Source organism: Apis cerana, linkage group LG1 (assembly GCF_029169275.1).
Source record: "Apis cerana isolate GH-2021 linkage group LG1, AcerK_1.0, whole genome shotgun sequence".
Taxonomy (NCBI): Eukaryota; Metazoa; Arthropoda; class Insecta; order Hymenoptera; family Apidae; genus Apis; species Apis cerana.
The window spans coordinates 26,627,083-26,653,640 of NC_083852.1; the positions used below are offsets into that span (position 1 = coordinate 26,627,083).

Genomic DNA, 26,558 nt, shown 5'->3' on the forward strand with positions numbered 1-26,558 from the left:
AGCCCGCAATAGTTTGGAAAAAGGTGCGCGACAGTATTGCACCGCAGGTGATAATGTAAAGGCTTGGCAGGACGTGGCTACACGTTATATAGGAATTGGTGCATGGCAAACGGGGCAAAATAATCGGACGTCGAGAGTTATGGGGCGCGAACCGGCGGCCGGTTAATCAGCCACCGATAATTATCGACACGGGCAGTACATCACTACCCTCCCAACCTCTCCACCACCCCAGTGGCCTCCTTCCCTCCGCCAGACCCTCTCTTCTCTCTCTGCATCCGATTCACCACCCTCTTCGCCCTCGAAACACCCGGATCCCGAACCCCTTCTAGCCCTCTCCTCCTCCACCTCCTCCTCCTCCTCTCCTGCTCTCTGCCTCCTCTGCCTGCCGGCAGACCGACATCCCACCGCCTCCCGTGACAAACGCACCGCCGATACCATCATTTATTTCGCAAATGTGCTGCAAAACTGCCGCTATTCATTTTCGCTCCAGTCGATTCAGTTTTCCGCTCTGAGAGACCGTCCTGATGGCAGTGCGCGCGGCATTCCGCGCACACGCGCCATCGCTTTATCGCCACCGCACCCGCGATCATCCCGACCACCGATAATGCGATTTCTCCGCGCCGCTTTAAAAGATTCGCGCTTTCTCCTTCCCTTTTTTTATTCTTCGCGCATGTTTATCCCAAAATTTGAAAATCGAGAAAAACTGGGATCGAGACGGATCTAGGGTTGTCGGGAGCAAAGTGTGCTCTATTTTCCTATCGTTTGCCTTCGATCGCTTTATCGATAATCGCGTTGCTTTCGAGCGAACGTTTCTATCGTTTCGAAGAATCTGTTACGCGATAATTTTTATGGATGGGTGTGAACGATGCGAAAGAGAGGATAGAATTACGCGTTTACACGAAACACACGTACCACGAAACAGAGCGATGGTTACGTTCGGTGTCTGTAAATAGGGGTTGGGGAAGGAGTGGGTTTCAGCGATATAACGATCAAAAAGGAAACGATTTTCTTAAACGATAAACAATGGAAGAATAATAATCAACGTTCTAGATTTTGTTTCGAAGTGGAGAAGAGAAGTAAAAGGTGACACGAGGTCCGGCGAAAAGTCACGTTCCGGAGGATGAATCAGAGACGCGAACTGTGCGAAGTGGCGCAGTGGAAAAGGGGACTTTCCGTGCCATTACTCAAAGATGGCATTGGAGTCCGGTGGCCTAATCTCGGCACATGAGACCTTAATGGGATTTTAAGGCGTCGAGGCCACCTGCGCGCTCCCCCACGGACAACCTCGTTTGTCTTTCCTCTCTACCAGTTTTGGCCATTCTTATTCCATTCAAGGCCGAATAGGATATACCTATTCGACCCTACGATGCAGGATCTCACTCGCGACGTCCGAGTTTGGTAATCGCTCATCGCTCGCGTCGTATTCCAATACACGCGCGTTGTTCATACATCGGCGATCCTACTGAAATGCTTGCGATCCCTGAATACAGTGTAGACAGAGGGAGAGAGAGAGAGAGAGAGATCGAAATTGAAGCGATCGAATACAATTTTTATTTCGGAGAATGCACGTTTGTTTACGCGGCGTTGGGAATAAACGATAAGGAGAGATTAAATAATTCGTATCGCGTGGAACGATGTAATAAAATTTGTACGTTATATTTTTAAATTTCAGGGTCGGCGTCGGCAGGGCACACTTCGAAAAACAACCACCGAGTAATTTGAGAAAAAGTAACTTCTTCCATTTCGTGATCGCTCTTTACGATCGACACGGACAACCGATCGAGATAGAGAGGACTTCTTTCATGGGTTTCGTCGAAAAAGATCAGGTAAGAGACCATCCTTATATATATATATATATATATATATAAGTACAAGCGATTCCAGAAGATATAGAAAGAAAAATCCAGACAAATTTGATGCATATATATAGATATATAGGGATGAAAAAATCGGGAATCATTGGTTAATAATCAAGTTAAAATTAAGCGATGGCGTCGAGTGACAAGTTTGGAATTTCAATGCACATCGTAGTCCCCGTTTTCCCCATGAGGTTAAGTGGAAAAAGGCGAGGTGGACCTTTATGACATGAGGGAATATCGTGCGAGCGTACGCTTATCTCGATAATTGCCGTTTCCATCGGGGGCGACGTCAAATATTAAACGGCTCCGCCTATACGTATACATATCGATAGTCGGCAGGATACACCTCCAGCTTTTCCAGCAATTAGTCCGACAGGCGAAAATCCATTGGCCGCGTGAGAAATGGACGGACGCGATCGTAAGAGCATCGATGTTGTCACGCGAATCGAGCCAACCTACGAATAATAACCGGCCTTTCCATTTTCTTTCGTCCGCCGTCTCTCTCTCTCTCTCTCTCTCTCCCTTCTCCTATCGCAGATCCTATCTCTTCCAACATTCGTTACTAAATCGTTCTACCGTTGAAAATACGTCCCCGAGCGAATAACCGTTATATTCGATTATTCGGCCACCGTCTTAGCTTTAAATATTTAGATCGATACGCGTCGCGTGCCCTTCCCTCCGCTCGAATTTTAATGCCGAAATATGTTCGAAATACAAAGTGAATAAAAATAATTGTAAAAGTGAAATGTTAAGTTCGCCAAGTTCGCGAGTGAATCGACGTATCTAATGTATTTTCATTGCGCTCGAAGAAATGGTAAGAATTCCAGCAAATAAAGTCATTGATACGTGCTTTTCAACCTCTACATTTTTCCTCGAGAATGCATTAATTAAAAAGCAATCAATCGGTAAATGCAAATTTCTTCGACCTGCTCTCTGATTGATTCGTAACAGTAGCTCTCGAGCATTCTCCATTCATTTTTATGCCGATTTTCTTAAGTTTTTGCGCCATTTAAATCAATAAATAATTTATATCCGCAAAGAGAAACGAGATCCGCGTGGAAAAAGGAAAATGCACGTAACGCATTAACTAATAACTCGCGAATTCGAATTCAAAATATAGTTGTGACGCGAAAGTTACAATTTTTCTCTCTTTCCTCCTTTTTTTTTCTCTCGTAATTCGAACCACAAACAATCGCTCTTTCCACTTTTTCCTCCAGCCATCGACATCCGGTTACCCTCCGCTTTTTTGCACCGGTGAAATCCCGTCGATCGAGTGATCTTTCAATTAAACGTAAAGTTATCAGTTATGATCGAGATGATGTATAGATTAGAAGGATAAGGGATCGAAATGACTCGCTGATAAGTCGGCGGAGCCCGTGCGAACGGTCTGGACACGATTGACAGCGGCGCAGTCATCGTTAGAGCTCCACTTTCTATTGGTCAATTAGTACAGCTGTTTAAGGAAAAGCTGACTGCCACACGCGATTTAACGCTCATTCTTGCGCAAAAGAAATCCCTGTAACCGCACTGGTACAGAGATACATAGCGAGAGAGAGAAAGAGAGAGATCGTTGGTGCGGACGACCACGCGAATGGTCGCGTATCCCTTCTACCGTGCGCCTCGAACCAGTACGAGGTTCGAGTTTGTACATCGTAAATCGATTACCCGTGTATATCATAGAACACTCGAAACGTCAGATACATGACAGAAGTCCAGATCCACGATATAAGGATAAATTACCGCGACGCGAGTGCACGTACGTAGAATTTCGAATGGATTCTGCTAGCTCTCTCTCTCTCTCTCTATCGACCAAATCTCTATTTCGTAGAACCACTTCCGTTAGCCCTTTCTTTTCCCCTCTTTCGTCTCACTTTTGCCGATTCACTTCGTCGCGAATCGTTGTCTAAAGGTTAAGAATATTTGAAATTTTAATCCACCAATTTAATTCCTCGATTTACCGGGTTTGGGTTTTTTTTCTACACCTAATTTCGAAATTACACCCCTAATTAAACTCTCGAGTACATACGTGCGCATATTTAACATCCCGCTAAATTAAATTAGATGGAAGGCCTGGAATGCAAATGAAAGAAGCGCAAAGAAGCACATTGAAACGCGAACTCATTTGCGAGTCGAGCGTACTTTCTATTCCTTCGATCCGGATTTGCATCGGCTATCTTGATATCTCCACTCTCCCCTCCGTCCGCTCCTCGCAAGAGCAGGCGTCCGTATATATAATTCACGTGAGCAGGGCAGTTGCATCGCGGTAGCCTCCCTATTAATTAGGGTCGTGCACCGTGAGCATAGATCAGGCCCCGTTTACGCGTCCTGTTCCAGATCGTCGAAACATATCGATTACGTAGATTTTTCGAGCAAAGAGAGGAGAGCGTCCTAATCGTTCCCACTCGCTCGATCGACTAGGTAAACTCTTTTATCGCGATGCAAACGCCTATAAATGGCGACGCGTTAGTAATAGCGGGCGGAGTACGGTTCCCGGAAACTGATGCCCTACGTAAATAAACGTAGGGGAGGGGTATCTCGTTCTTTCTCCATCCGCTTTTTATTCCCGTTTAATTAAAAAGTAGTCGTCGATCCAACTGCACGCCTGATTAACGTCCATCGTGCGCTCGCGAATTTAAAGATTAATGGCCGCGATGGACGTCAGGAAAAGCGCGCGCACGTGGAAAGGAAAAGGAAGGCTGCGACGATTATCGTAACCTGGAATACACGCTTCGTTACCTTATACCGGGTGTATAATAATGATTTTACGTATCGGGGTGGAAAGCGGGGAGGATTGGATCGCGATGAATCAAGATACTCGTTAATTACGTTAATTTTTCGTTCGTATCGATCGAACGAACTCGTGGTCGTTCTCGAAAAAGATCGTACGCGGAGCGGGTAAATGTCGTGGCCGTGAAACGGGGGGAGGGTGGTCGGGCGAGCGGTGGGTGTTGGAGGGGTAGAGGTAGTTGAAAATGCATTACCGCGGCTGCGGCATATGGCGCGATGCACGCATGACTCGTCAACAGGGCAGGATGATAATTATGCATCGCACGCCATACGTAATGGCACGGCTCTTACCGGCACATCAAGAAATTAATAATTAGCGTGAGGTGGAGCGGACCCGAGCGCGCCAGAGTTACGTCACGGTGCACTTAATTAAAATAGAACGGGGTGTGAAGAACGCGCAACGCCTGAATCTCTCCGCTCCTTCGCCTCCGTACCGCCGCCCTTCCAAGGGTTTCAAGCGCGCGCCGAATTTACCGAGATTAACGAGATTTAACGTCTGAAAATTCACTCGTGCCGATTTAATGGATCGGCGAATCGAGCTAGACGCGCTGTAAATTGAAAACAGCCGCGTTTCGGCTCGAGGAAGACGAGCAGTTGAGAGAGAATTGCTCGGTCCGAGATCATATCCCCGTTTAAACGCGCATTAATCTTGTACTTCGATCTGATTATCAGGTGTATTTTCCTCTTTTTTTTGTTCTTTTGTTAAACGACGCAAACCATGTTTTCATTAACGTTTATACGTCTGTTCGTAGGAATCCGAAGGACAGAAAACGAACAATGGCATTCAATATAGCCTGCATCTGTTGTACTCGAACGGTGAGTAAACCGAATCATATTAATTATGACTCATCGTATCAATTTACGAATACCAAATTGCGGTCTACACTATTTCTAAAATGTACATATTATCAAAGCTGTACGATCGGATTATTAATCGATTCGCGTTTGAATTTCATCTCGGGGGGGAGGGGAGAAGAAAGAAATCGTAAGAAAACACGGTCGATAAATATTGGAAGAGGAGATGGCGATAAAACGCGCGTGTTAAAACAGCGAGAAGAAGGGGGGGGGGGGAAGAAAAAGTTAGCCGGAATTTTATTTGAAAAGAAATACTACGAATGCTACGATTGGAAATGGATTCGGTCGATTTAGAAAAAAGAGAGAAGGAGAAAAAATAAAAAGGTTTCGAGTCAATCTGGAAGAGCGAGCCACGCGATAATCCCATCCGAAGCGACGATGACGGGCCATCAACATTCCGCGCAAACACTCGGTCTCGGAGGGGAGCTAAAAAGCTGAGGAAGTTACGAGTGCAACAGAGACATATTTTATGTCACTGGTCCAGGTTCGACAAAAAGAGTCGAGTTTCCGTCGCGAAGAAACCGTTCGAACGTCTGTGCGTGAACGAACGAACGAACGAGCGAACGAAGGAAAGGAGAAACAAGGGAGAGAAAAGGGAGCAGAAGAAGCGGATGATCCGGAGGTGGTCCAACCGGCAGAGAGAGAGACTGTTCAAAAACGTGCTCGTATTATGAACATATTAAAAAGCCACAAGGCGCTATCTGCTGGCTTTCATTCCAGACGTTTTTTCAACCCGTGTACATCGGGAACAACGTCAACCTCCGCGGTGCTTTCTTTATCTTATTCGTTTCTTGCCCGTTCTCATGCCTCTTTCTCTCGCGACCATCTTCCCCTCGTTTCTTTTCCACTTCCCCTTTCTCTTTTCCGCGGCTCATACCATCAGCCTTCTTGCCTCTGCCGTTTGCGAGCCGATCAATCAATGCGAGATTTTTGCGTTGGCACGACTGACTGAGGGGCCGCCCTGCCATCTATGGGCACTAAAACGTGTTGCCAACATTGCAAACAAGAAATAACTAACTATCCCTACCTATACGCTGCCCACCTTCGGGATCCTAGATTCCACCGTTCTCGCTCCTTATTTTCCTAGGTAAATAAAACTTATTTCTCTCCTCCGTTTCGTAATCCCTGCGATTTCTCGAAAATACGATACAAATTTTTGAATTATACATCGCGTTTGTAACGCGTAAACGCGTTTCGCGGAGCGACACACCGAAAATGCTAATCGAGCTCCATAAAACGTCGTGCGCGGAGCGTTAACGTAAAGGGAACGGGGCGATTCTCAATGAGCGGGTGATGCAACCGAACGTTACGATATAACGGAGCCAATACGTCTTCCATCGAGGCACCGGTTATGTCCTTTACAGCGAATCGATAGATCGTCGCGGCTCTGATTTATGCCTCGATCCGGAGATCGGTGTTCGCTGTTCGGACCGTCGCTCGAGAACGACTCACCTCCTATAAAAGTTTCATGCACGAAATACTTTAGCCGTCCGGCTTTTATATCGGAAGAAGACAAATTGGCGCTCGCTCGCGCCGAGCCCCCTCTCGTCCCCCGTCCCCAACTCCGTCTCCTCGCGATCGGATCCGCGCATTCCGTGCCCGAGCGTCACCGATCCACCAATAAATCTATAATTAAATAATAACGATAAACGGGAGGAACACGAGGCTACCTACCGTTCGAGTGACGACACCGCTTCTCCATATCAGGTTCTGCTTCTTTTTGTCGCATCTCCTCCTCCTCCTCCTCGTCTCTCTCCCATTTCATTCGATTTCTTTCATTCCTCTCGTTCTCCGTCTCCCTTCCATCCCATTCGTTTCGCCTCTGCCGCGAGACGAGGTGGCTCGCGATCGGTGGACGAGGTGGAGGCGAGGGGGCAGGCGTGGAAAGAGACGGAGGACGAGGGAAGGAGAGACGTGGAAATAGAATGAACGGAGAGGGGGGCCGCGGAATATAACGGCTCGTAATAAGAGCGCCGCTGATTAAGGATGCCGATCGGGACGAATAAAATGGGCGGTGTCCGCTTCTTCGATCGGTTCTTGCGCGCGTTGAAGTTGGTTGCCTAGTTATGCTAATACGAACGGATCTATCTGCCTCCTCTCAGCAGGACTTGGCACGCGATACCGCTTCTTACGCTACCTTCTTCTCCTCCGCCTTTTGCCTTTGTTGTCGTCGTCGTCGTGGTTCGAGCCACGATCACGATCACGAGTCGTCGTCGTCGTCGTCGTCGTCGTCGTCCTCGTCGCAACGTCTGTACGCTCCGATTCCGATGGCACGTCACGGCATCGCGCTTCGTAATCGTGCTCCCTTTTAACATGCATCGGCGCGCTTGCATAAATGAATTCGCGAGTTCGACGAGTGATTTTATACCTTGTCTTGTTTACATACCGAGAACGGAGGAGCAATCTTCGTTATCCGATGGACGCGATTTTATTAAGCGAACCCCGGAACGGCTTCCTTGCTATCCGTGGAATCGAGACCCGAGTAACAAAAGTTTCGAGCGTTTTACATGCGACGACCTCTTCTTCTCGATCGAAAAAAAGAAAAAACTGAACTCGGACGCGATACAGCTGTAATAAAGTTTCCTTACGATACGGAACGGATTCGAAATTCGAAATCTATTCGAAAGATTCGAAAGAAAGTATAGTAAAGAAAAAAAATCGCAAAATAATTTTCAATCGGAAAATCCCATAATCCATGCAAACTTGGAGGTATTATTATTATTACGACCGAGATATATATGAATTAAGAAGGAAGAAAAAAATGTGTAAGCGTTACCGCAATTCCGGGAGAACCTCTTTATAAATTTACCGATAAACGTAAGAAATAACGACGAACCGCGTTATCTTTTATTTCGTTTCCTTCCTTCCTTCCTTCCTTTTGTAAATCGCGTTTAAAACGTCTCTCGAGTAAAAAGCGGCGTCACGCCTACAAGTTGCCAGGATCCGAGGATCGACGAATTTTCAAAAATTCCGCCACCCCGCGATATTTCCTTATAAAACGGACGAAAATACTGGATTTTATATAAACTGGTAATAATAATTACGGAAAAAAGCATGGATAACGATAATAAAAGAAACTCGATCTCTACGATGCTCGACTCTGAATCGAATCGAACAACGATCGGTTTGAAAAACAAGACACTGGGAACAGCTCATAACCGCAATAAATCGTGGAAACCGCTAACATTCCGCTCTAATGACAGAAATCGTTTCATCCTCGCAAAACAGTTAACAATTGATCGTGTGCACGGGACCGTTTTCCAATCAACCTCTCGGCGTAATCGACGTTCCTATTGTGCCCTATCGTGCGCCTTCTCTCCTCTCCTCCCTCGGATAGAAAGCGAGGAGAGAGAGAGAGAGAGCGAGAGAGAGAGAGAGGAGGGAGACAAGAGGCGAGTAACTTCCGGTAAAGCCGCGACGGTTTCTCGAGGTAATTTGTGAGCTAGTTTCGGCCGGAATATCGTAATCCATGGTAACGTTATGCGGCGTGAGTCTGGCCCTCCTCCTCTGGTAGCCGGCGGGAGTCTGGCCAGTCTTATGTCCGGATTACTCGGCTTACCGGACACGCGAGGCCGGAAGCCACGAGGGTGTCTGTCCAAAATACTCCCCGGGATTACCCTCCGTTACCCTCCCGCGCAGCCCGCCGCACGCTGTTTCGAAAACTTGCTTCCCAACCGCGGAATGCGATATAAACATCGAAGCTGGTTCGACCACCGATAACGGATATACCAATAACCAAGCACGGTAATACGCACGGAGCTCGATCGCGCGACAAAATTGCTCGTTCCGCGTAATAAACTACCACCGCTAGCGCGCCGCTAGCCTGGGTAATAACGAATCAACCTGTCTCTAATGGATGTAATTTCGTATGATTAAAATATCCGAGGTAAATTTTAACCAGCCGAGTCGCGTTTCCCATTATTCGCGGCGTGAATTTCTTATACGCGTCTCCCGATGTAATAATGGAAAGATGGAAAGGGGATCGAAACGATTTTCCTCCGATCTGCGATCTCTCGATCCGAGGAAACCGGAGGGAGGGAAGGTGATGGAGCCTTTACGAAAGCTTACGAAACCGAAGCCGTGGAAATAATTAACGCGCTACACGTACGAGAATTTGCCTCGCCGCGATGACTCGCGTTGCACGGCGATCTGGTCGGCGAGGTCGGCCGAGTACGTGGTCGTCGGTACGAAGTACGGGCTGGGCCCATGCAAAAACAACGGAGATTGTGCATACGTCCCCGGGGATGCGATCAAGCCGCTTACCTCGCCGTCCACCTTAAATGCTCCTTAATATGTAAGTTTTTCTGGAACAGTCCCTTTCAGCGGCGCCGAACTTGTCAGAATTTGGACTCGTTTCCGTATTCGTCGTATTCCATGCACATCCGTCCGCGAATGCCTGCGCGCAACGCTCTTAACTTAATGGGCCTTCTTACCGAATCGATGAAAAACCCACGGGGTAAATTGAATAAAGAGCAGCAGTAGTCTTTATATCAACGTACGAAAAAAACTGCTATTCGAAACTGCCTTCGGTTCCAAAAAGGGCGTAACTATTTATCTTTTCAACCTGTGTAAGACCCTCTTTCCTACCCTCGTCTTTTGGCATACGCTTATCGCGATACGCATCGAGCAACGTTGTCAACCAAATCGGTATTCCGAGTCGTTATTTTTATAGAAAACGATCCCTCTCTTTTCTTCTTTCTTCCTTCGTGTACACACAAATGTATCCCTTTTGTTGTATACCTTTTATTCACCCGCGGTGTATCTTCATTGTTGCAGGTGTTAGGCAGGTACAGGACATCTACGTGAGGCTCATCGACTCCGCGACCAAACAGGTAAGTAACACGAACCTCGTTCAATTCGTTTAATCTCTCGACGTTTTAATCGGTGAGCGATTTTCCTCTCCTCTCTCTCTCTCGTTTCCGCGCGATGAAACACTTGGAAAATAGGCCGAGCGACGCGTTCCCGCCGCTCGGAGTATTATCATCCTGGCTACAAGCACTTAATTTTCCGGGGGGTTGATTCCTACCCCTCGAGGAAAGCGGCGACCGCCGCACGTCTGCCCCATCCTGTTATCTGCGCCACGTGGCCAACCCTGCGCGCAGTCCGCGAACCACGTGTTCCCGACGACCCTGTACACAGGGCCGTAGATCCTGGCGCGGTGATAGGGGGCAAAGAAGGATCATAACCTTCGAGCAAACGCAAATACGCGATCGCCAGCCGCGATAAGTCTTTTACTTCGTTCCAGGGCCCTTATTTCGCACCCAACCTTTCTCCGAAACGCTTTTCGCGCTCGACCTTTAACCCTATAGAGAGACTAGACGAAACGATTACATCGTCGAGCGCGAACAAACGATTCCAACGACTTCTCATCCAACCGAGAGTTCCATAGTTCTTTCTTTCTCTCCCACGTTTTCGAACTTGAACATTTTTTCCACGCACGATCTCGATAACGGAGGGCTCCGCGTCTGTTTCCGCGCGCGGTATACCTACTTTCTTGAATTATTTTGTTTCGTGTCGCGACCCTACCTTGGTCTAAGTACCTATATAGGTACTTGCACCATTTTAGCAGATTAAATCATCTTGGGGTTGGTCGGTTACGGAGGTAAGAAGAGCAGTAGGGAGAAGAAGAAAGAGGCGGCCGAGTACGAAGGAAGGTTGGGGAAACAGAGAACCGATGTTAGTTTTAGCTGATTAAATTACTAAGCCGTGGTGGCCTTGCGCCGGCAGAGACCGTTCTTCAATTCGCGATCCATTCCTTTTATTAATCGGATCCGAGTTGAATCGTGAGGTTGAATATCTTTCGTGAGGGACCAGTTATCTACGCGTTGATCTACCATTTAAAAGAGAGCGATAGAGAGAGGGAGAGAGAGTGTAGAATTTTAACGGATAATTTTAATGGAAGATCGTTTATATCCTTTTTGAGAAAGGATTATTCATTCGGAGAAGAGCTCGGATCGGTCGTTTTTATTTCTATCCGAGATCCGATAGAAATATATAAAAAATGTAAGTGGACGGGTGGAGAGGTATGGTAGAAACATCGGTAAGAGAATGAAACGGAATCTTGAACGGAGTAAACGTCTCGATAGCGATTCTCCGCCCCGATTGTCCACGAGGAAAAGAAAAGCGGAAGTGATAGATGCCGGATAGGATACCCTTTCCGTCTCTATAGAGGAATCGTGCCGGTAAAGGGAGTAGAAAGTTGGATGGGGAGGTAGGATCGAAAACGAGAAAGCTGCAATTTATACATCAAAGCCTCGATTGAACGCGTCTCCTCCATTCTGGCAAAGCGAGAGGAAGACATACAGACACGAGAATCGATATATATATTTACTCTGCCCGTGTATGGAGTTTCGCGAAACAACTCGTACGAAGTGTTTAGCAAATCTGGCTTGATGTGTTCTTACCGCGTATCGTGTCCTGCAAAATTTACAAATGCCCGCAGTCCCCCCTCTCCTGGATTAAACCTCTGAAAGCAAAAAAACTACACGCAATGTTTAGTCCCGTACGCTACTATTACTACTACTACTTTGGAAACTGCCGATTGCTATAACTGCCTCGCGATAGATGAAATAACGAGAGGACATTTTGAATCGCGATTTTCCGTGCTTAAAATGCTTAATGCTTGATGAAATTTCTTTTTTTTTTTTAATCTTAGATACTCGAGAAGATTACGAAATCTACCTCTGTAATATATATGACGTACGTTATACGAATTACTACGACAAATCGATAATAAATAAGAAAATTATTTAAAAAAAAGGGGGGAAAGAAAATTGTACGGAATATCGGAGAAAAATTTCATAGTTGAAGATGAAGGAGTTACGGTGGAGAAATTCCAATTCGGAAATGCGGCCGACTAGCTCGAGACCGAATCAAGTGGTCGGTTATAAATCCGCAATAATTGGCTACACCGAGCCGGCTGCTGAGCCCGTGGCGAAGCCCTCCTACCCTTAAGCTGTTCTTCAATTTCTTCGCTCCTGGCCAACCTGGGGTATCTATATCTACTTTCGCTTGGCGGTTGGAGCAGCAGGGAGTAGCGCTCTCAGGGACGAGAAAGCAGGAGGGTGGCGGCGGGGAGGGGAAAAAAATACAGGATGTCGAGAACTGGTGCGCGTTTCTCTGTTGAAATTTCCAGAAAAATACGAGCAGCTTCCACGTAGAAAGAGAGGGAAGAGTGGCGTTGGATGCCGCGGCTGAATGGCGCTAACAACGTACGTTTGTAAGCGCTTGAGAAAGAACTTCCGGCCGGGAAGAGGGAGAGAGAGAGGGGCTGGAATGCGCTTTTTCGCAGGATTAAAAATGCTAAATTGTAATTAGTTCCGGGGATAAAAAAGCATTTACAGGACGCAGGTATGGTGGAGGAAGCAACGAACCGCGTACCGTCGTTATTTTAAATGAATGAACAACAGGAAATTGTACCTAACCCTTTTAAGCTCCAACTTCCATCCGCCGCTGGAGATGATCAGTCGGAACTCTTTCTCTCTCTCTCTCTCTCTTTTTTCTTTTTTCTTCTCTTTTTTTCACGAAATACCGCCCATGGGAATTCAGAAAGGAATCGAGGAAGGATTGATGTTGTTACGTCACGCTCGTATATTCGTTACGTTAAATCGATTATCGGTATCGAAGAAATATCTTCGTATCTTCGTCGTTAAAAAACACGCGTGCTGTTGAAAAGAAGGAGGAGGAGAGGAAGAGGTGAAACGTATTGGCCAGTGAAAAGGGATAGGATAATACCGAATCGAATCACGGTATCGCCATTTGAACGTCGTTCGATATAATGCTGAAATATGAGTATTTAACTATAGATTAAGGAAATAATAAGTTTCGAGATAAGTTAATCCTTGGCAGATAAGATGAGAAAGAGAGCGCGTCGCCTGTCCCCCAAGCGATGGACATTCTTCTCAGGGGTGAAAGTAACATTGTATGCGCGTTGTTCGATGGTGTATACGTGAGGCGACAGGGGTTGCACAACCGGTATGGAGGGGGATTCCCAGGGGACTTTTGGAATCGATTCGGGATGGAAATCATTACGGCAGATTTGAATGACTATCTTCGTATTTATCTACGTACGTCCTCCTCCCGTTTCTTTTCTTCCTCGTCCCACTCCCATCTTTGAAGAACACTCGTCGTGAATAACGTTATGCTTTTACCATTACTTTCGAGCGCATCGTTTTCTTTCCCATATTTTTTTTTATTCCATTTCAACTTCCAAACACGATAATAACGGAGCAACAACTGTTGAGACGTTGGATTATTTGGTAAATTAAAAAAGATAGATATACAGAAATAACCAAACGATTGCTCTTCTTCGATCGAGCCTGTATCGTCATATATATATATTTAAAAAGCAGCAGTGCTAGCATGTTATCGCTATTAGTCCTTCGTAAGTAATTCCCGTGGGAATTGGAGAGCGGCAGGGAGGACCAAATCGTTTCTATTGGGAGCTGAAGCAACGGAAGAAAGGCCTCCAAGGGGCTGATGTTGATTGGTCGCACCCCCAGGACGACGTTTGACGATATTACTACTTGCAAACTCTGCTTGAACGAGTCATCCCTCTAAGATACTTGATAACACACATAGGTATTTGCCCGAAAGTAAAAGACACTTGCCCCTTTATTATTTTTAATCTTTGTAATTTTGAAGTTTACGCGTTTAAAATAGACGATCTATAATTAATAATCTAATTACGTTTCAATCTCGTTTAGGATATTAATTAACGCGATACTATCAAATTTCGATTACCGGTGGAATTAACTAACAAGTTTTATGTTATACACCGATTATTGCACGACGAAATGATTAAATAAATATAGAAATTTCTTTGGAAAGTGTTATTAAAGTACTATCAATGCTACTATAATTTCAACAACAAGATCTAAAGTATTTAGATACATTTGATCGATTCTATAGAAATGAAAAAAAAAAAAAAAAAGAAGAAGAAAAGATAAAAGAAAAACGAGAATTTATCGAGTTCGATTCGCGAGAACGAGGTAAAAACTAATTGCTGAAAATTGTCCATAAGTGGAATAGATATACGTAAAATCAACAACGCGTACCTAGGACGATGATTACCGGGCAAATAATGTCGCATGTCGTATCAGATGGTGACCCACCGAATGATCGTTATACGTATGCAAACAAAAATTATTGCGCGCGAGCGTTAGACGCGTATAACCGATTATCATTTTAAACATACATACGCAATTATTGGTTAAACAAATTATATTTATTTCGCGATTCAAAGAACCATTTAACCGCCAATAACACGAACGAATATCGGTTCGAGATATCGGTGCTCTTTAATAGAACCGAATTGACCGAAATTTTAGGAGTATAGTTAGTTGATTAAGTAACTAATAGCGATATTTCCGTGTCTTAGAGCAGGGGTTAATGTGTACGAGATGGATACTCGTATTAATTATTCGCGATACAAATAAGATCGCATGCTGGCCAACGATTAGAAGTCGAAACGGCTGAGGGGCACGAAACCTTTTATACTTCCTTTCGTTTTCCTCTATCGAGCAGCAACGTGTGTACCGCTCTTTTCCTTCTTTCGCCTCTCCTCCATCCGCTTCCCTCTTCCTTCCTTCCGTGTTTATTTTTACCCCTCTATCTCCACTTCGACGGGGGGATCCTCCTCCTCTGATTTACCTTCCGCCGCGTATACAAGCATCGCGCCTCGTTTACGTTGCAATTCGGTTATTTTGTTCGTATAAATATTTGATGCCGTTTCCGAAAGTCACACCTAACCGCCGAGGCAAAATGTATTTGATATCGTTATCCCTCTCTTTCCCTCCCCCTCCCCTGGCCCCGCTATTCAAGAGACCCGAGTACCGACGTCAACCCAACCAATTCCCTAGGACACTGTATTTCAAAGTATTTACATTTTATCGCTTCTTCGGAAACTCTAGCAATTTAGGTCGTTACGCGCAATACCAGCCAACTCGAGCATAAATTACACATGAACCTTGCGATACGATTAACGATTACGCGTCTGAGGCGTGTAGAGAGAAATACAAATGTTCCGGTTGCTCGACTTTTTCCCCACATTCGGAATCGCTTTCGGTTTAGTTGCTCGCGTTGACGAGGTGCGTTACGTTCTGCGTTCAAATTTCCAATGTCTTCGATTTCTTTCGAATTTCATATTCGCTTCCTACGGTTTCGGTTTTGATTAAATTGTGTTCATCGTCCCGTTCGAAGAAATTTGGCAACGAAAAAGAATTTCGTTCTTTCGAGATGAAAAACACCCGCGTTTTATTATTCCGTGGCTAATCCTTATCTCGTTCCCCAACTGTAAGTGTATGAATACAAGATAACGACGCGTTGTCATTAAATAAAAATCAATCGGAAGGTCGTGAAGGAAGCTTAACGGATTTGCTTAAGCCGACCGTGGCTTAACGATGTTCCAGGGGAAATGGCCCCTTCTCGACTTACAACCGTGCGGATAGTTCTCTAACGCGTTTTCTCCGATCACGCATATGCGGAGTAATAATTATTTCTTTTATTTCAGGCTATCATGTACGAGGGACAAGATAAAAATCCTGAAATGTGTAGGGTCCTTCTTACTCACGAAGTGATGTGCAGGTGAGTTTCTCCTTTAACCCATTAACATTAACATTAAGAATTAAACGATCTTAATCGATCGCATTCGCGATCGGTCGTTTGCGCGACTTTAAAAGTAATTTTAATTTTCGAGAAGGGAGGGTTGAAATTCCGATACACGAGATTGTTATCGTACGAAACGAGGCACGGTTTCACAGAGATTTGTGTGTCAAATGCGCGGCTCGTGATCCCTCCTCAGCGATAAGACTTGGACCGAATGCAAACACGCGTGGACAAGGAGCAAAAATATCCGGTGTTCATGCGAGCAACCACCCTTGCGGTGGCAAACCATAAACGTAACGAGACGCACGGGGATGCAATCATTCTCCGGGGGTGGCTGACTCATTGACCCATGGGACTTTGGGCTGACGACTCTCCACCCCCGAACTTGCTGCCAAGTCCCAAGGGTTCGGATAGTTTTTAGACCTGGCACAAGTTTCTGACCCCTCGACTGGACCCGTCCGCCCGACCCCTCGACCCAAGAAATCTTTCAAAATCGTGCATACTAATTTCTCATCGATCCGTCTAATTTTGTTCTAGCCGGTGTTGCGATAAAAAGAGCTGCGGAAACAGGAACGAGACCCCGAGCGATCCTGTTATCATCGACCGGTGAGTCAACCCACGAATTCATTTCTTCTCCACTCTTCCGTCTTCGTGCACGCTCGTCGCCAATCTCTATCTCGCTCGAGTTACGTATCGCTGCAATTTTCATCCTTCGCGAGTATCGTACGCGGATTCCTCGAATGTTCGACGAGGACGAGTGTACACGCCGTATATTGTACGGCGTAGTGGAATCGTAGGAAGAAACGTCAATGGGTGTGGATATCAGTTTAGCCAACCCCGTGTTAGCTATCGTCCTTCCCAACGACCTGCGAAATAAGGGAGCACGATAACTCGTTCTCGAAGGTGGCCACCTGCACGAGATAGCGGCGCATGGCTCCGCGACTCGGGATATTTAGGCTTGCAAAATACGTTTCCTACGAGGTGTGGCGAGGCTGCGAGCTATAAGAGCACTCGAATACTCGCCCACGTACTTATATACGTACACACCTTCTCCTCTCACATTGTACGCCGTGTCTCGCTTGTCCTTGGAAATACAGAGACGCGCTCTTTCTCTCCCTCTCCCTCTCTCTCTCTTCCTTTCTCTCGCGCTTTGCCTTCTCCCCCTCCCCTTTCTCCCTCTCACTCTCTCTCTCTCTCTCTGTTCCACGCAAGCTGGCTAACATGGGAGCAGTAGGGTGAGCCTGGTATCTGAATAGGCTATAGAGTGTCCTGAGATAGGAACGGTAGGAAGGAAGAGGTTTCCCGCGGGACCAAGGCCGAGATAGTCTTCAGGAGGACATCTTGTGCTCAGGGGCGCTCAACCTCTCGATACAAACTCGGAGCTTCGGAGCTTTCGTCCTTATTTTGGGGGAGGGGGAGGAGAGGATATGGGTTACGCGTGGGTGACAGGAAAAGCCTAGCGGGGGAGGGGGAGGGCTAACTATCTTTCTCCGCCTTTTGCGACCTTTTCGAATCCGCGTCTTCCGGATTTGAGCGCAAATGTTATAACCATAGGCGTTATTTACGATCGTTGAGAGAACGGATTTTATTCTTCGGCGAAGAGACTGATGGCAGGAAATTTTATTCCGTATTTCCAGGGCGTATTCGGGGCGGAGCAGGTGATCTTTTTCGCGATACTGTACGACGATGTGCATCTGCGAAGATGTGGATACGATAAATCGATGGAAATTTAACGCGATTAACGTGATGAAGAGTTTTTATCTCGCGGTCAAAACTGGAAGGGAGGGGGATTATGTCAGTGTGTTAGTCGTGTCGCGATAAATTTTCAATGTGGAGCAAGACTTGTCCGACGAAAGCATTAAAAAAATTAATCTCGAAAATGTTGGCTCGATACACGGCACGCACGCACCCGAGCAACATCGTATAAACCGCGATATAATGTAAATGCAACCACGTTGCGGTCGCGTGTCACATCGAGCGCCACCCTAAACTACGTCTCTTAGCTCGGTTTGTGGTAGATCGTGTTGGGCGTAGAGTAAATGAACGATCCACGGAATTAGAAGATTCGGTTAGCATTACTGTTTATCACGTATTTAGACGGCATATAATAATAAGCGTACGCATTTAAGTAGAGATTTGGGAAATCGCGTATTTTGAATTTAAAAATTTATAAAATGATTTAAAAATATCTTGGAAACGATGGGATATATAAATATCGCATCGTCTTTTGATTATAAAAAAAAAAAAAAAAAAGAAAAGGAAAAAAGCTATCTTACGAGGATTCGAGCAATAACTTTTTGTTTTCATCGGTATTAAAATTAGTTTCCATCCTAAATAGAAGCGACGTATGTGTAGTGGAAAATATGTGTACGCTATAGGTTGGTAGGCTAATAGATTTTCGGTCTCGAACAAAACCGCAATGGAGAGAGCGCGAGGGCCTGATCGAGAGAACGGGCGAAGGGTATCAATGCCACTTTGATTGAGGCGGCCCTGGCCGATTGTGACATGCTCACTCAGCTGTGCAGAAAGTACAACACGGCCCCCCTCCCTCCCATCAATCGTGTATATCTGGCTAGGGAAAAAAAAAGAAAAAAAAAAGGAGAAAAAAAACAAAAGCGGTTCCTACATCGAAGCGTGGCCATTTTTTTCACCCCATCACTTTCCCTCGCGGAAACGGTGGAAGGGAGCGATCCTTCCAAAGAAGGAAAACCCACCTCGAATATGGAATAGGAGTGTGGAAAGATCGAAATCTCTCGGTGACTGTTCCACGGGCGTGGAATTGCTCGAGATGGAAGCGCGAAGGAATATCGGGGCGGATCATCGAAAGATCGATCGGTGCGTCTCGATGAAGGAGAGATGCACCGCGAGAACAGTCGCGGAGAAGCCGGTATTACGCCGGACTCGGAAACCAATTAACATGCATAATTAAAATGGCATTGTCGTGGCCGTGGAGGCAGGGGCCAGGGGCTTTCCCGTCCACTGACGACGAATCCCTCGGGACTAACGCCGTTCCATAATTACGAAAATCCTCCCCCTCCCCTCCGCGGCCGGATCCAGCGCGCGCCTCACCTCCCTGCATCGCTCTTTCTCCGAATTGGAATCGGCACGCCTGCGACCACCCCGTGGAAAACAAGGGGACAGGGTGAAAAAATCGGGCATCGGGTCGTCGCGACGGGTGTAGCATAGCTGCTCCGGGAGAGCGGAGGCCAATAACGGGCGGACGGGCGATTCGTTGCCCCGATTGGTTAACTTTATTTCGCTCGGCGGGCGGAAGCCCTTAATTTCGGGACATCGATCATAGAGCCCTCGCGTGCCCTCTCCCCCCCTGCTTGCCGCGGCCGTTTCCTCCTCCTCCGCGACCCCGGCGCCGTGACGCACCTCTCCATACCCTCCGTCAATTTGACGGATTCCATTTTGGGTGGCCGAGCGACGGCCATCGTTCCGTTCTCCTCGACGTATGGCCCCTTCGAGGGGACGACACCGTTCAATTTTTCACCGCGAGATATAACCCGTTGCTGCGCCGCCCGATTAATACCGCGATCAACGCGACGATCGCGCTCTCCCTTGCTTCCTTGCTCGTTTTTGCGCCCTCGGATCGGATCTCCCTCGAACAAATTTACAGCTCGCTCGCTCGTTACGAGCGGAACGAAGGTATTTCCCCGTGTGGGGGGAAAAATGGTTTAAAAAACGGTGGATCCGTTAAATGCGCGAAGGTTTAAGCCGGTCCCCAGTCGATTCCGATATTGTGATTTTCAATGGCGCGCGTCTATCATCCGCATAAATACGGGCTCGCCGATATTCCCTTCGTCGAGTCGAAACGCGTAACAATCAATCGTTACCTTAATTGATTGCGATTGGTCGAGGATGCTCGAGCGATTTGACTGACGTCACAATGACACACGGATTGTCAATCAGCCGCGCTTGTGGCGTTAATGCATGCAAATTTGACCGAATCGTGCCACGTTGTCTCGCACCCTTGCTGCGAATCTCCATCAGCATGGACTCGATATCAAGGACGGTCACGGAATTTCCGCCGCGGGTATTATCATCGCGGAATGCTCTTCTCGAATTCTTTCCAACTTCGATACGAAGTATTCTTTCGCGTCAAAATCGACCATTTATCCATTGTTTACACCTGCGTTTACACTTTTTTTTTTTTTACCATATTCATCGATAACCGGATGCTTGCTCGATTTAAATTTGATTAATCGATGATACCTGTTTTTCGATTATCGTGGAAAAATTAATTCCAAACTCTTGTAAAAAAAAAAAAAAATGCCAAGATATAACAACGCGACATATTTATAGCCGTGAGATATACAATCGAATAAAAAAAGGGTGTGTATTCGGTGGCAGCTATAAATTTACATAAAAGGTAGGAACAAGTAATTAATATGACAATCGCATTAAGAAACACGGGTTGCACATGTCAGATGTCGTAAAAAAAAAAAAAAAAAAAAAAAGGAAAAAGAAAAGAAGGAAAAAAAGAAACCGAAAACGTTTTCACGTCCCGTTAAAAGCTAATCAGGTGAAAGTGCGTGCAATCAGCGACACATGTTAGACCAAGCATTAATGCCACGTTCCACCTAACGAGTAAGTAACCGCGTGCACCGCTACTTTGGATGGAAATGATGAAAACTATGAGCCGAGATAGGGACGATAATGACGGGTCTCCGGTTGGTGGCCGCCCGTAGATGACACACATCGATAAGGAAAAACTTATTAAGAGAACGACGTACGCGATGCACGGCGAAATGGGCTTGCCATTCATTGGTCGAATCAAACGATCCAGTGGGAAATCTCACTCACCCGCTGCTACACTCGTCAGCAACGCCCCTTTCGCCTCTTTCAATTTTTACTTTTCCTTTCATCGATCGTGCTAATTAAGACCCCCTGTTTTTACGATCGTTTTACGCGAGAGAAAGATTTAAGATTCGCTCTCCTCCTTCTGCTTCCCAAATTTCGTACAGATTAAAAATCCTTGGACCGGTCGAATTCGTCCTTCTCCTCGCAGAGAACTGTCGAAGGGTGAGACGAATTATTCAGGCATTTTTCAGCTTGACCGGTCCTAGAAGTACTATTTTCCGACGTTGGCTATTAAGCAAATCAAAACACACTCGGCGGTGGTACGCGTTCTTCGTACGCGAAGCATATGGGACCCCCATTGGAGGGGTATCACACCCTTCGTTCTATAGCCCCCCTAAAATAAATGGATAAGAGTGCGCGTGCACGCTCCTTGTATAGAAACAAGAACGACCGATCGTTCGAGCGGGAAATCGCCGGATAAATAATCTTGTATTCGCACGGTTAATTATTTTTTGGTTTCGCCGATTCGGAAGATTGGCGGTGAACAATCGAGATTGTACGCGTGTACGAGGAATCGATCGACGTTATTATTATTTATTTATTTATTTATTTATTTTTGCGCACTCAAAAACGCCGAGTCGTGTCTTTCGCGTACATACGTAAACTGGTTAATAGTTTTTATCGAATCAATCAAAGTTCAATTAAAACTTTACGCGATTGATTTACAATTCTGCCTGTCCTTCTTGTTCGACGCGAAATTTAGAAATTCCGAGAGATTCGGTCTTTGTGGGGGATAAAAGGAAACAGAGGTATTATGGGGCCAAAAATGGACTGGGCTCCCTCGTAAATTCGTCCAATTAGTCGAATCACCAAAAAATTTACGGAATATACCTTCTCTCTCGCCGACAAATATGCGGGGGCCCTTCTGCCAAGCTCGAACGAGAGGAGAAACGAGCCTAAAACACACACTTCGCTCGCGAAAGACTGGAATCTATATTGGATATTATCGATATCTCGATCTATTCGGTCCGCTAATGGAAAACTTATGCTAAACTAACCCCTGCCGATCCATTATGTATCAGTGGAAACGGTTTTCGAGTCGCGTACGCGAATCATTTCACGCATTTTGTCACTCCGACAGATATTTCCACCTTGATCGAATTATTGAATCGAAGAAACTTTTATTATTTTTATCTTCTTACGAAAATATTATCCCCGATATTCGTCGCTTGTACGTAATAATTAGCCCTACGAGACAAATACGTCCACGTATCTCTATCGCGCAAATGCGTTGAAAATTTAAATAAGAGTATCGTTATAACATTTAAGGACAAGCGATATACTCGAGTATATGCTCGAGCGAAGGAAAACTCGCAACTTGTGTGAAAAGTCTTGACACAAGTGGACGCTGATTGGCTCACCGTCTGTACGAAAAGTGGCGAGCATATTCTCTTGTGCGACTACGAAGGAAGGCTAGACAGATACCGAAACGTACCCAAGAGTGTCGTAGAGCCGTGAAATCTTAGTCGTATCCGAGAGTTCGGCTCGATTCCCTTACGGTTATTCTACCTACCGAGAATTACCCCCGATACGGTATCCTTATTTTCGAAGAATATCTTAACAGCTTCCCGCACAGCGCTTGTTTCTTATTCCCTTCCCCGCGTTGTCGAAGAAAGGGGTATAGTAAGAGAGGGAACTCCTTCTTGCATAACCTTCTTTCCGCCGTTTCTGCCTTTCTCTCCCTTTGTCTCTCTCTCTCTCTTCGTTCGCGTTTTCCCTCCCTATCGCTCTAAAGAGAAGAAGCCAATAGGGAGAACCGATCAGCTTAATGCATATTGATGCGCGCCGAGCTAAGTGAGTGAAAAATCGCCATCGATCTACCTTCCGAGAAGGCAGAGGCATTCTCTTTTTCTTCCTATGGTCGCCCTCTAGTTTTCTTCTCCATCGTGGACGTTGCCAAAACCGATCGCAGATTTTCACTCCTTCTCTTCTTTTTCCAAACCAACGAAATTTCGCGCGTCTAGGAAAAGGAAAAACGTTCCTCCTTACCGTTCTAAACTTACTTCGAATACGTGTGCGATCGTGAACGGAGAGTAGGAAGCAATTAATTGGAGTTGATGCTCGATAGGAGCGAAACGAGTTGTTGTGACGCTTGATTTTGAACGTGGCGCGTTCATAGACGTCAAGAACGGGACCCGTGGCATTTTGCGTTATATGCTGCCGTTGGCGTTGCTTCTGCCAGCCTCGTGGGGTCTCGGCCCGCAGAACAGATGCCAACCGTCACGGCTCGCCGATAGCTGGAAGGGTGCCTCTAGATTGAGACACGGTGGATGACTCTAAATGGCATTCGGTCCTCCACGCTGCCTCCCTTACCTTCCTCCTCTTGCTCCATCCGATCGATCTCTTATGCTATTCTCTCGCTCTCTCTCTCTCTCTCTCTTCCTTTTATCTTCTATCCCTTCCATCAAGATTTCGCGATACCACGACACCACTTTTTCCCTACGAATTTTGTCGTATGATGAAACGTCGTTTTTTTTTTCTTCCTATCGTCGTACTTCTCGTTACAACAAACAATATACTTGATGATTACCCGATTTCTTAATCGAAGGTATACATATACGATCCTCCTCTCCCTCTCTCCGTAAGCAAATATAGAATCGTTATGTGTGATAGGATTTAAAGGGAAGCGCACAAGCGCACTGAAGGACGTATTTATCTCGATAAAGAAAAGGAACAAACAGATCACGGGAGGAGGGGAGAGCATCCGTATGTGCGCGGGGGATGGTAGAATGACAACGAGAACGAGCGTAGAAAAGAGTGGTGGTGCATTATTATTTCGAGGGCTTGGAGGAGGATGGCGCCCACCGACCGTATGTCAAACTTCTCGTACAATGAATACGCTCGTGGCTAGGTGGGAGGGAAAGAGATGCAAAGGGATGGGAGAAAGGGGAGGGGAGGGGAATAAAGAGAGCGGGTTCCGCTCAAAACAGGTGGTTTACGAACGAGAAGAAGAGGCGCGTGGTGGAGGGGGGGATCCACTCGAAGAGTCGCGTGGCCAACTCAATTACTTTGTAGGGCCATCTCTAAACACCGGCCACGCACTAATGCCTCGAATGCTTTCAACTTGCGCGTAACGCGATGGGACAAACCGTGTCATCTTATTGTCGAAATCCGTTTCTCTCTCCCCGCACTCGATTATCCCAACAGGCACAATGCTCTTACAACGATTAATCGACAAACGGATCATCCGCTAGTTGCCTCTTTTCCTTCTTCCTCTTTCATTCGAAATTAAGTTCTCAATAGGGAGTGTTACTCCCTTATCGAAAATTCCGTAATTTAATCGTTAATCAAAAATTTGTAACTCGCTTGACGCGTCGATAAGTCACGGGGATAAAATGGAAATAAAAATTGGTCGAATACGTAGATGGAAATTTTCGATGGAAAGAATAATTTTACGAATCGATCAAGGGGGAAGCAGCGGGTTGAATTGGAAGAGTCATGCGGCTTGCGATAACCTCGGCATCGATCAGTGCGCGACCTCCGTGCGGTCGCAGAAAGTGGTCGAGGGTGGACGATTACAAAACGGTTCGGTCTTGAGCTCGCGTTAAGAGCGATCAATTCGCGATCGATTCGACTTCTTCGTAATTACGTTCCGGTGAAAATGAAAACCGCGCCACCGACACCGATAGCGAATAGGGATGGAACGCGGGTGAAGAATGTCCCGAGCCTCGGAATAGAATTGGAGCGGATTTATCGGCGGAATTCAGAGACGAGGCGCGCGCACACGCGTCGCCTTATACACACAAGCTCTCGTGAGGTAAATCGTGGAGGAGACGGCATAAAATAAGAGGCGAATAGCTGGCATAGCTTGGCGCCTCTCGGCTGTCCATCAGCTCTCCGAGGAACTGGCGAGGCACCCTTCTCTTTCTTTGGCACCCCGTCCACCACCCTCCCTCCCCGGCCGATCCTTCCCTCCTCCCACCATTTCATCTCGTCCTTCATCATCGGCCGACGTATATCGTTCCCCGGCTCCGGGGAAGGGTTTCTCGGCCGTACCGAGAACTAAAAGGCAGGTTTAGGAAAAACGGGAAGTCTTTGCGCGCCTGTCAATCAGCCGTCCGTGGTTTTGCGACCATCCGGTTAATGATGATCCACTGCTCTATCTCGTCGGGATCGTGCGGCTACCAGTACCCCCACCACCACACCCTGCCCGAACACACCGGGATCAAAATAGTAAGCGCGATTCCCGATCCCCGTGACTCCCTCGATCTTTCCATCGGGCGCTTTTTTTCCTTTTTCTTTTTCTTCTCCTCTTCTTTTTTCCTTCTCTCTTTTCCTCCGAGCAACGATCCGTCACGTACCAACCAACCTCCCTCCCTCCCTCTCTCCCTCCCCATTTTTATTCGCCTCGACAAATTTATCCTCCAAATTCTTGCAACTTGCATATGCGCGCCTACTTTCGAAACATCAGTTCAGAACGAACGGTTAAACTTTTCTCTCTCTCTCTCTCTCTCTCTCTCTCTCTCTCTCTCTCTCTCTCTCTTGTACTTTGATTCTTTCGGCTCGGCAAAATTCGCCCGAAATATTTGCACACCCCTCCGTACCACGAGGGTTTGGCGTTGCCATTTTTCTGGGAATGGTCGTAGCAGGGACAAGTGAATTTTTCGTTGGCGAGAAACGTGTTACCGAAAGGGGACGATCGATGCGTCAAGATTTATGCGATTGATTCGAACGGAGCAGAGTGACAGTACAAGGAAGCGCTCTTAGTCCTGGTGTCTTCGCTCCCCCGAGGATACATCTCCCTTCGAAGCGCCGGTGTCCGAAGGATCTCTATAAATTTGCATGTAGAATACTCGCGGAGGTTCTCACGACGGTAGATGCCGAGGATAGCCTGTCGCATCTGTCGACGCACATTTCACATTTCCTGCTCTCTCGCGCTCTCTCGAAAACGTGTGTCGCCTAATTTCATTTCAACTCCGACGAAATTCGAGACTTTACGTCCCCTCTCTCCGTCGAGGTATCACACTTATTGCGTCCAATTTAACGCACGTATACACGGAAGAGAAAGAGGAAGGAGAAAAGGAGGCGAAGAACGAACGCGGATAGTTTCGCAAATGAGTGCGTTTGCCTCTGTCGGATCTCGTGGTAGAGGCAGGTGGAAGACGGAAGGAGCGAGGTCGAAAGGTACGCGATTCGGGGAATCGGGTGGAAGAAGGGAAGAGCGCGTTCCGTCCAGCGCGTTCGCGGAAACGCGAGTTGGAGTCTCGCACCCCCCTCGTCCATTCGACGATTCGGGCGGCCGGCTTGCCAGACTTTGGACGTCGGGGGTGGACAAGGCAGGCTGACCGGTTGCCATGGCGACCATATGGATTGATCCGAGCAAATATCATCTCCGAAGACGCCCGAAAGAATCGCCGGATTTCAGAGAATAGCTTCGGCCAGCTCGTTGGATTTCTCTTCTTTTCTCTTTCCTTCTCGCTCCCGCCGCGACCGTCCGGTGGTTCGCTCGCGCCCGAACAAACCTCTGGAGAGAGGAAGGAAGGGAGGGAGGGAGGGAGGAGGAAGAGAGAAACCGAAGGGGGCCGGTTCACAATGAGCATCGGTCGTTGGCTTCGATCGTTCGCGAGTAGAGGAAGAAGAAGAAAA

At 46.8% G+C, this 26,558-nt stretch overlaps 1 protein-coding gene across 4 annotated transcripts in view; it reads left to right on the forward strand.

Annotated features, from left to right (window-relative positions):
• Positions 1–26,558, forward strand: part of LOC108004296 (transcription factor collier) — a 71,005-nt gene that overhangs the window by 8,734 nt on the left and 35,713 nt on the right. For all 4 annotated transcript variants that reach the window (XM_062077749.1, XM_062077789.1, XM_062077695.1 and 1 more), the window contains exons 2-6: positions 1,673–1,826; positions 5,399–5,462; positions 10,278–10,333; positions 16,012–16,085; positions 16,644–16,712. In XM_062077749.1, coding sequence (XP_061933733.1) covers positions 1,673–1,826; positions 5,399–5,462; positions 10,278–10,333; positions 16,012–16,085; positions 16,644–16,712 — 417 coding nt within the window. The remainder of the gene's footprint in view (positions 1–1,672; positions 1,827–5,398; positions 5,463–10,277; positions 10,334–16,011; positions 16,086–16,643; positions 16,713–26,558) is intronic.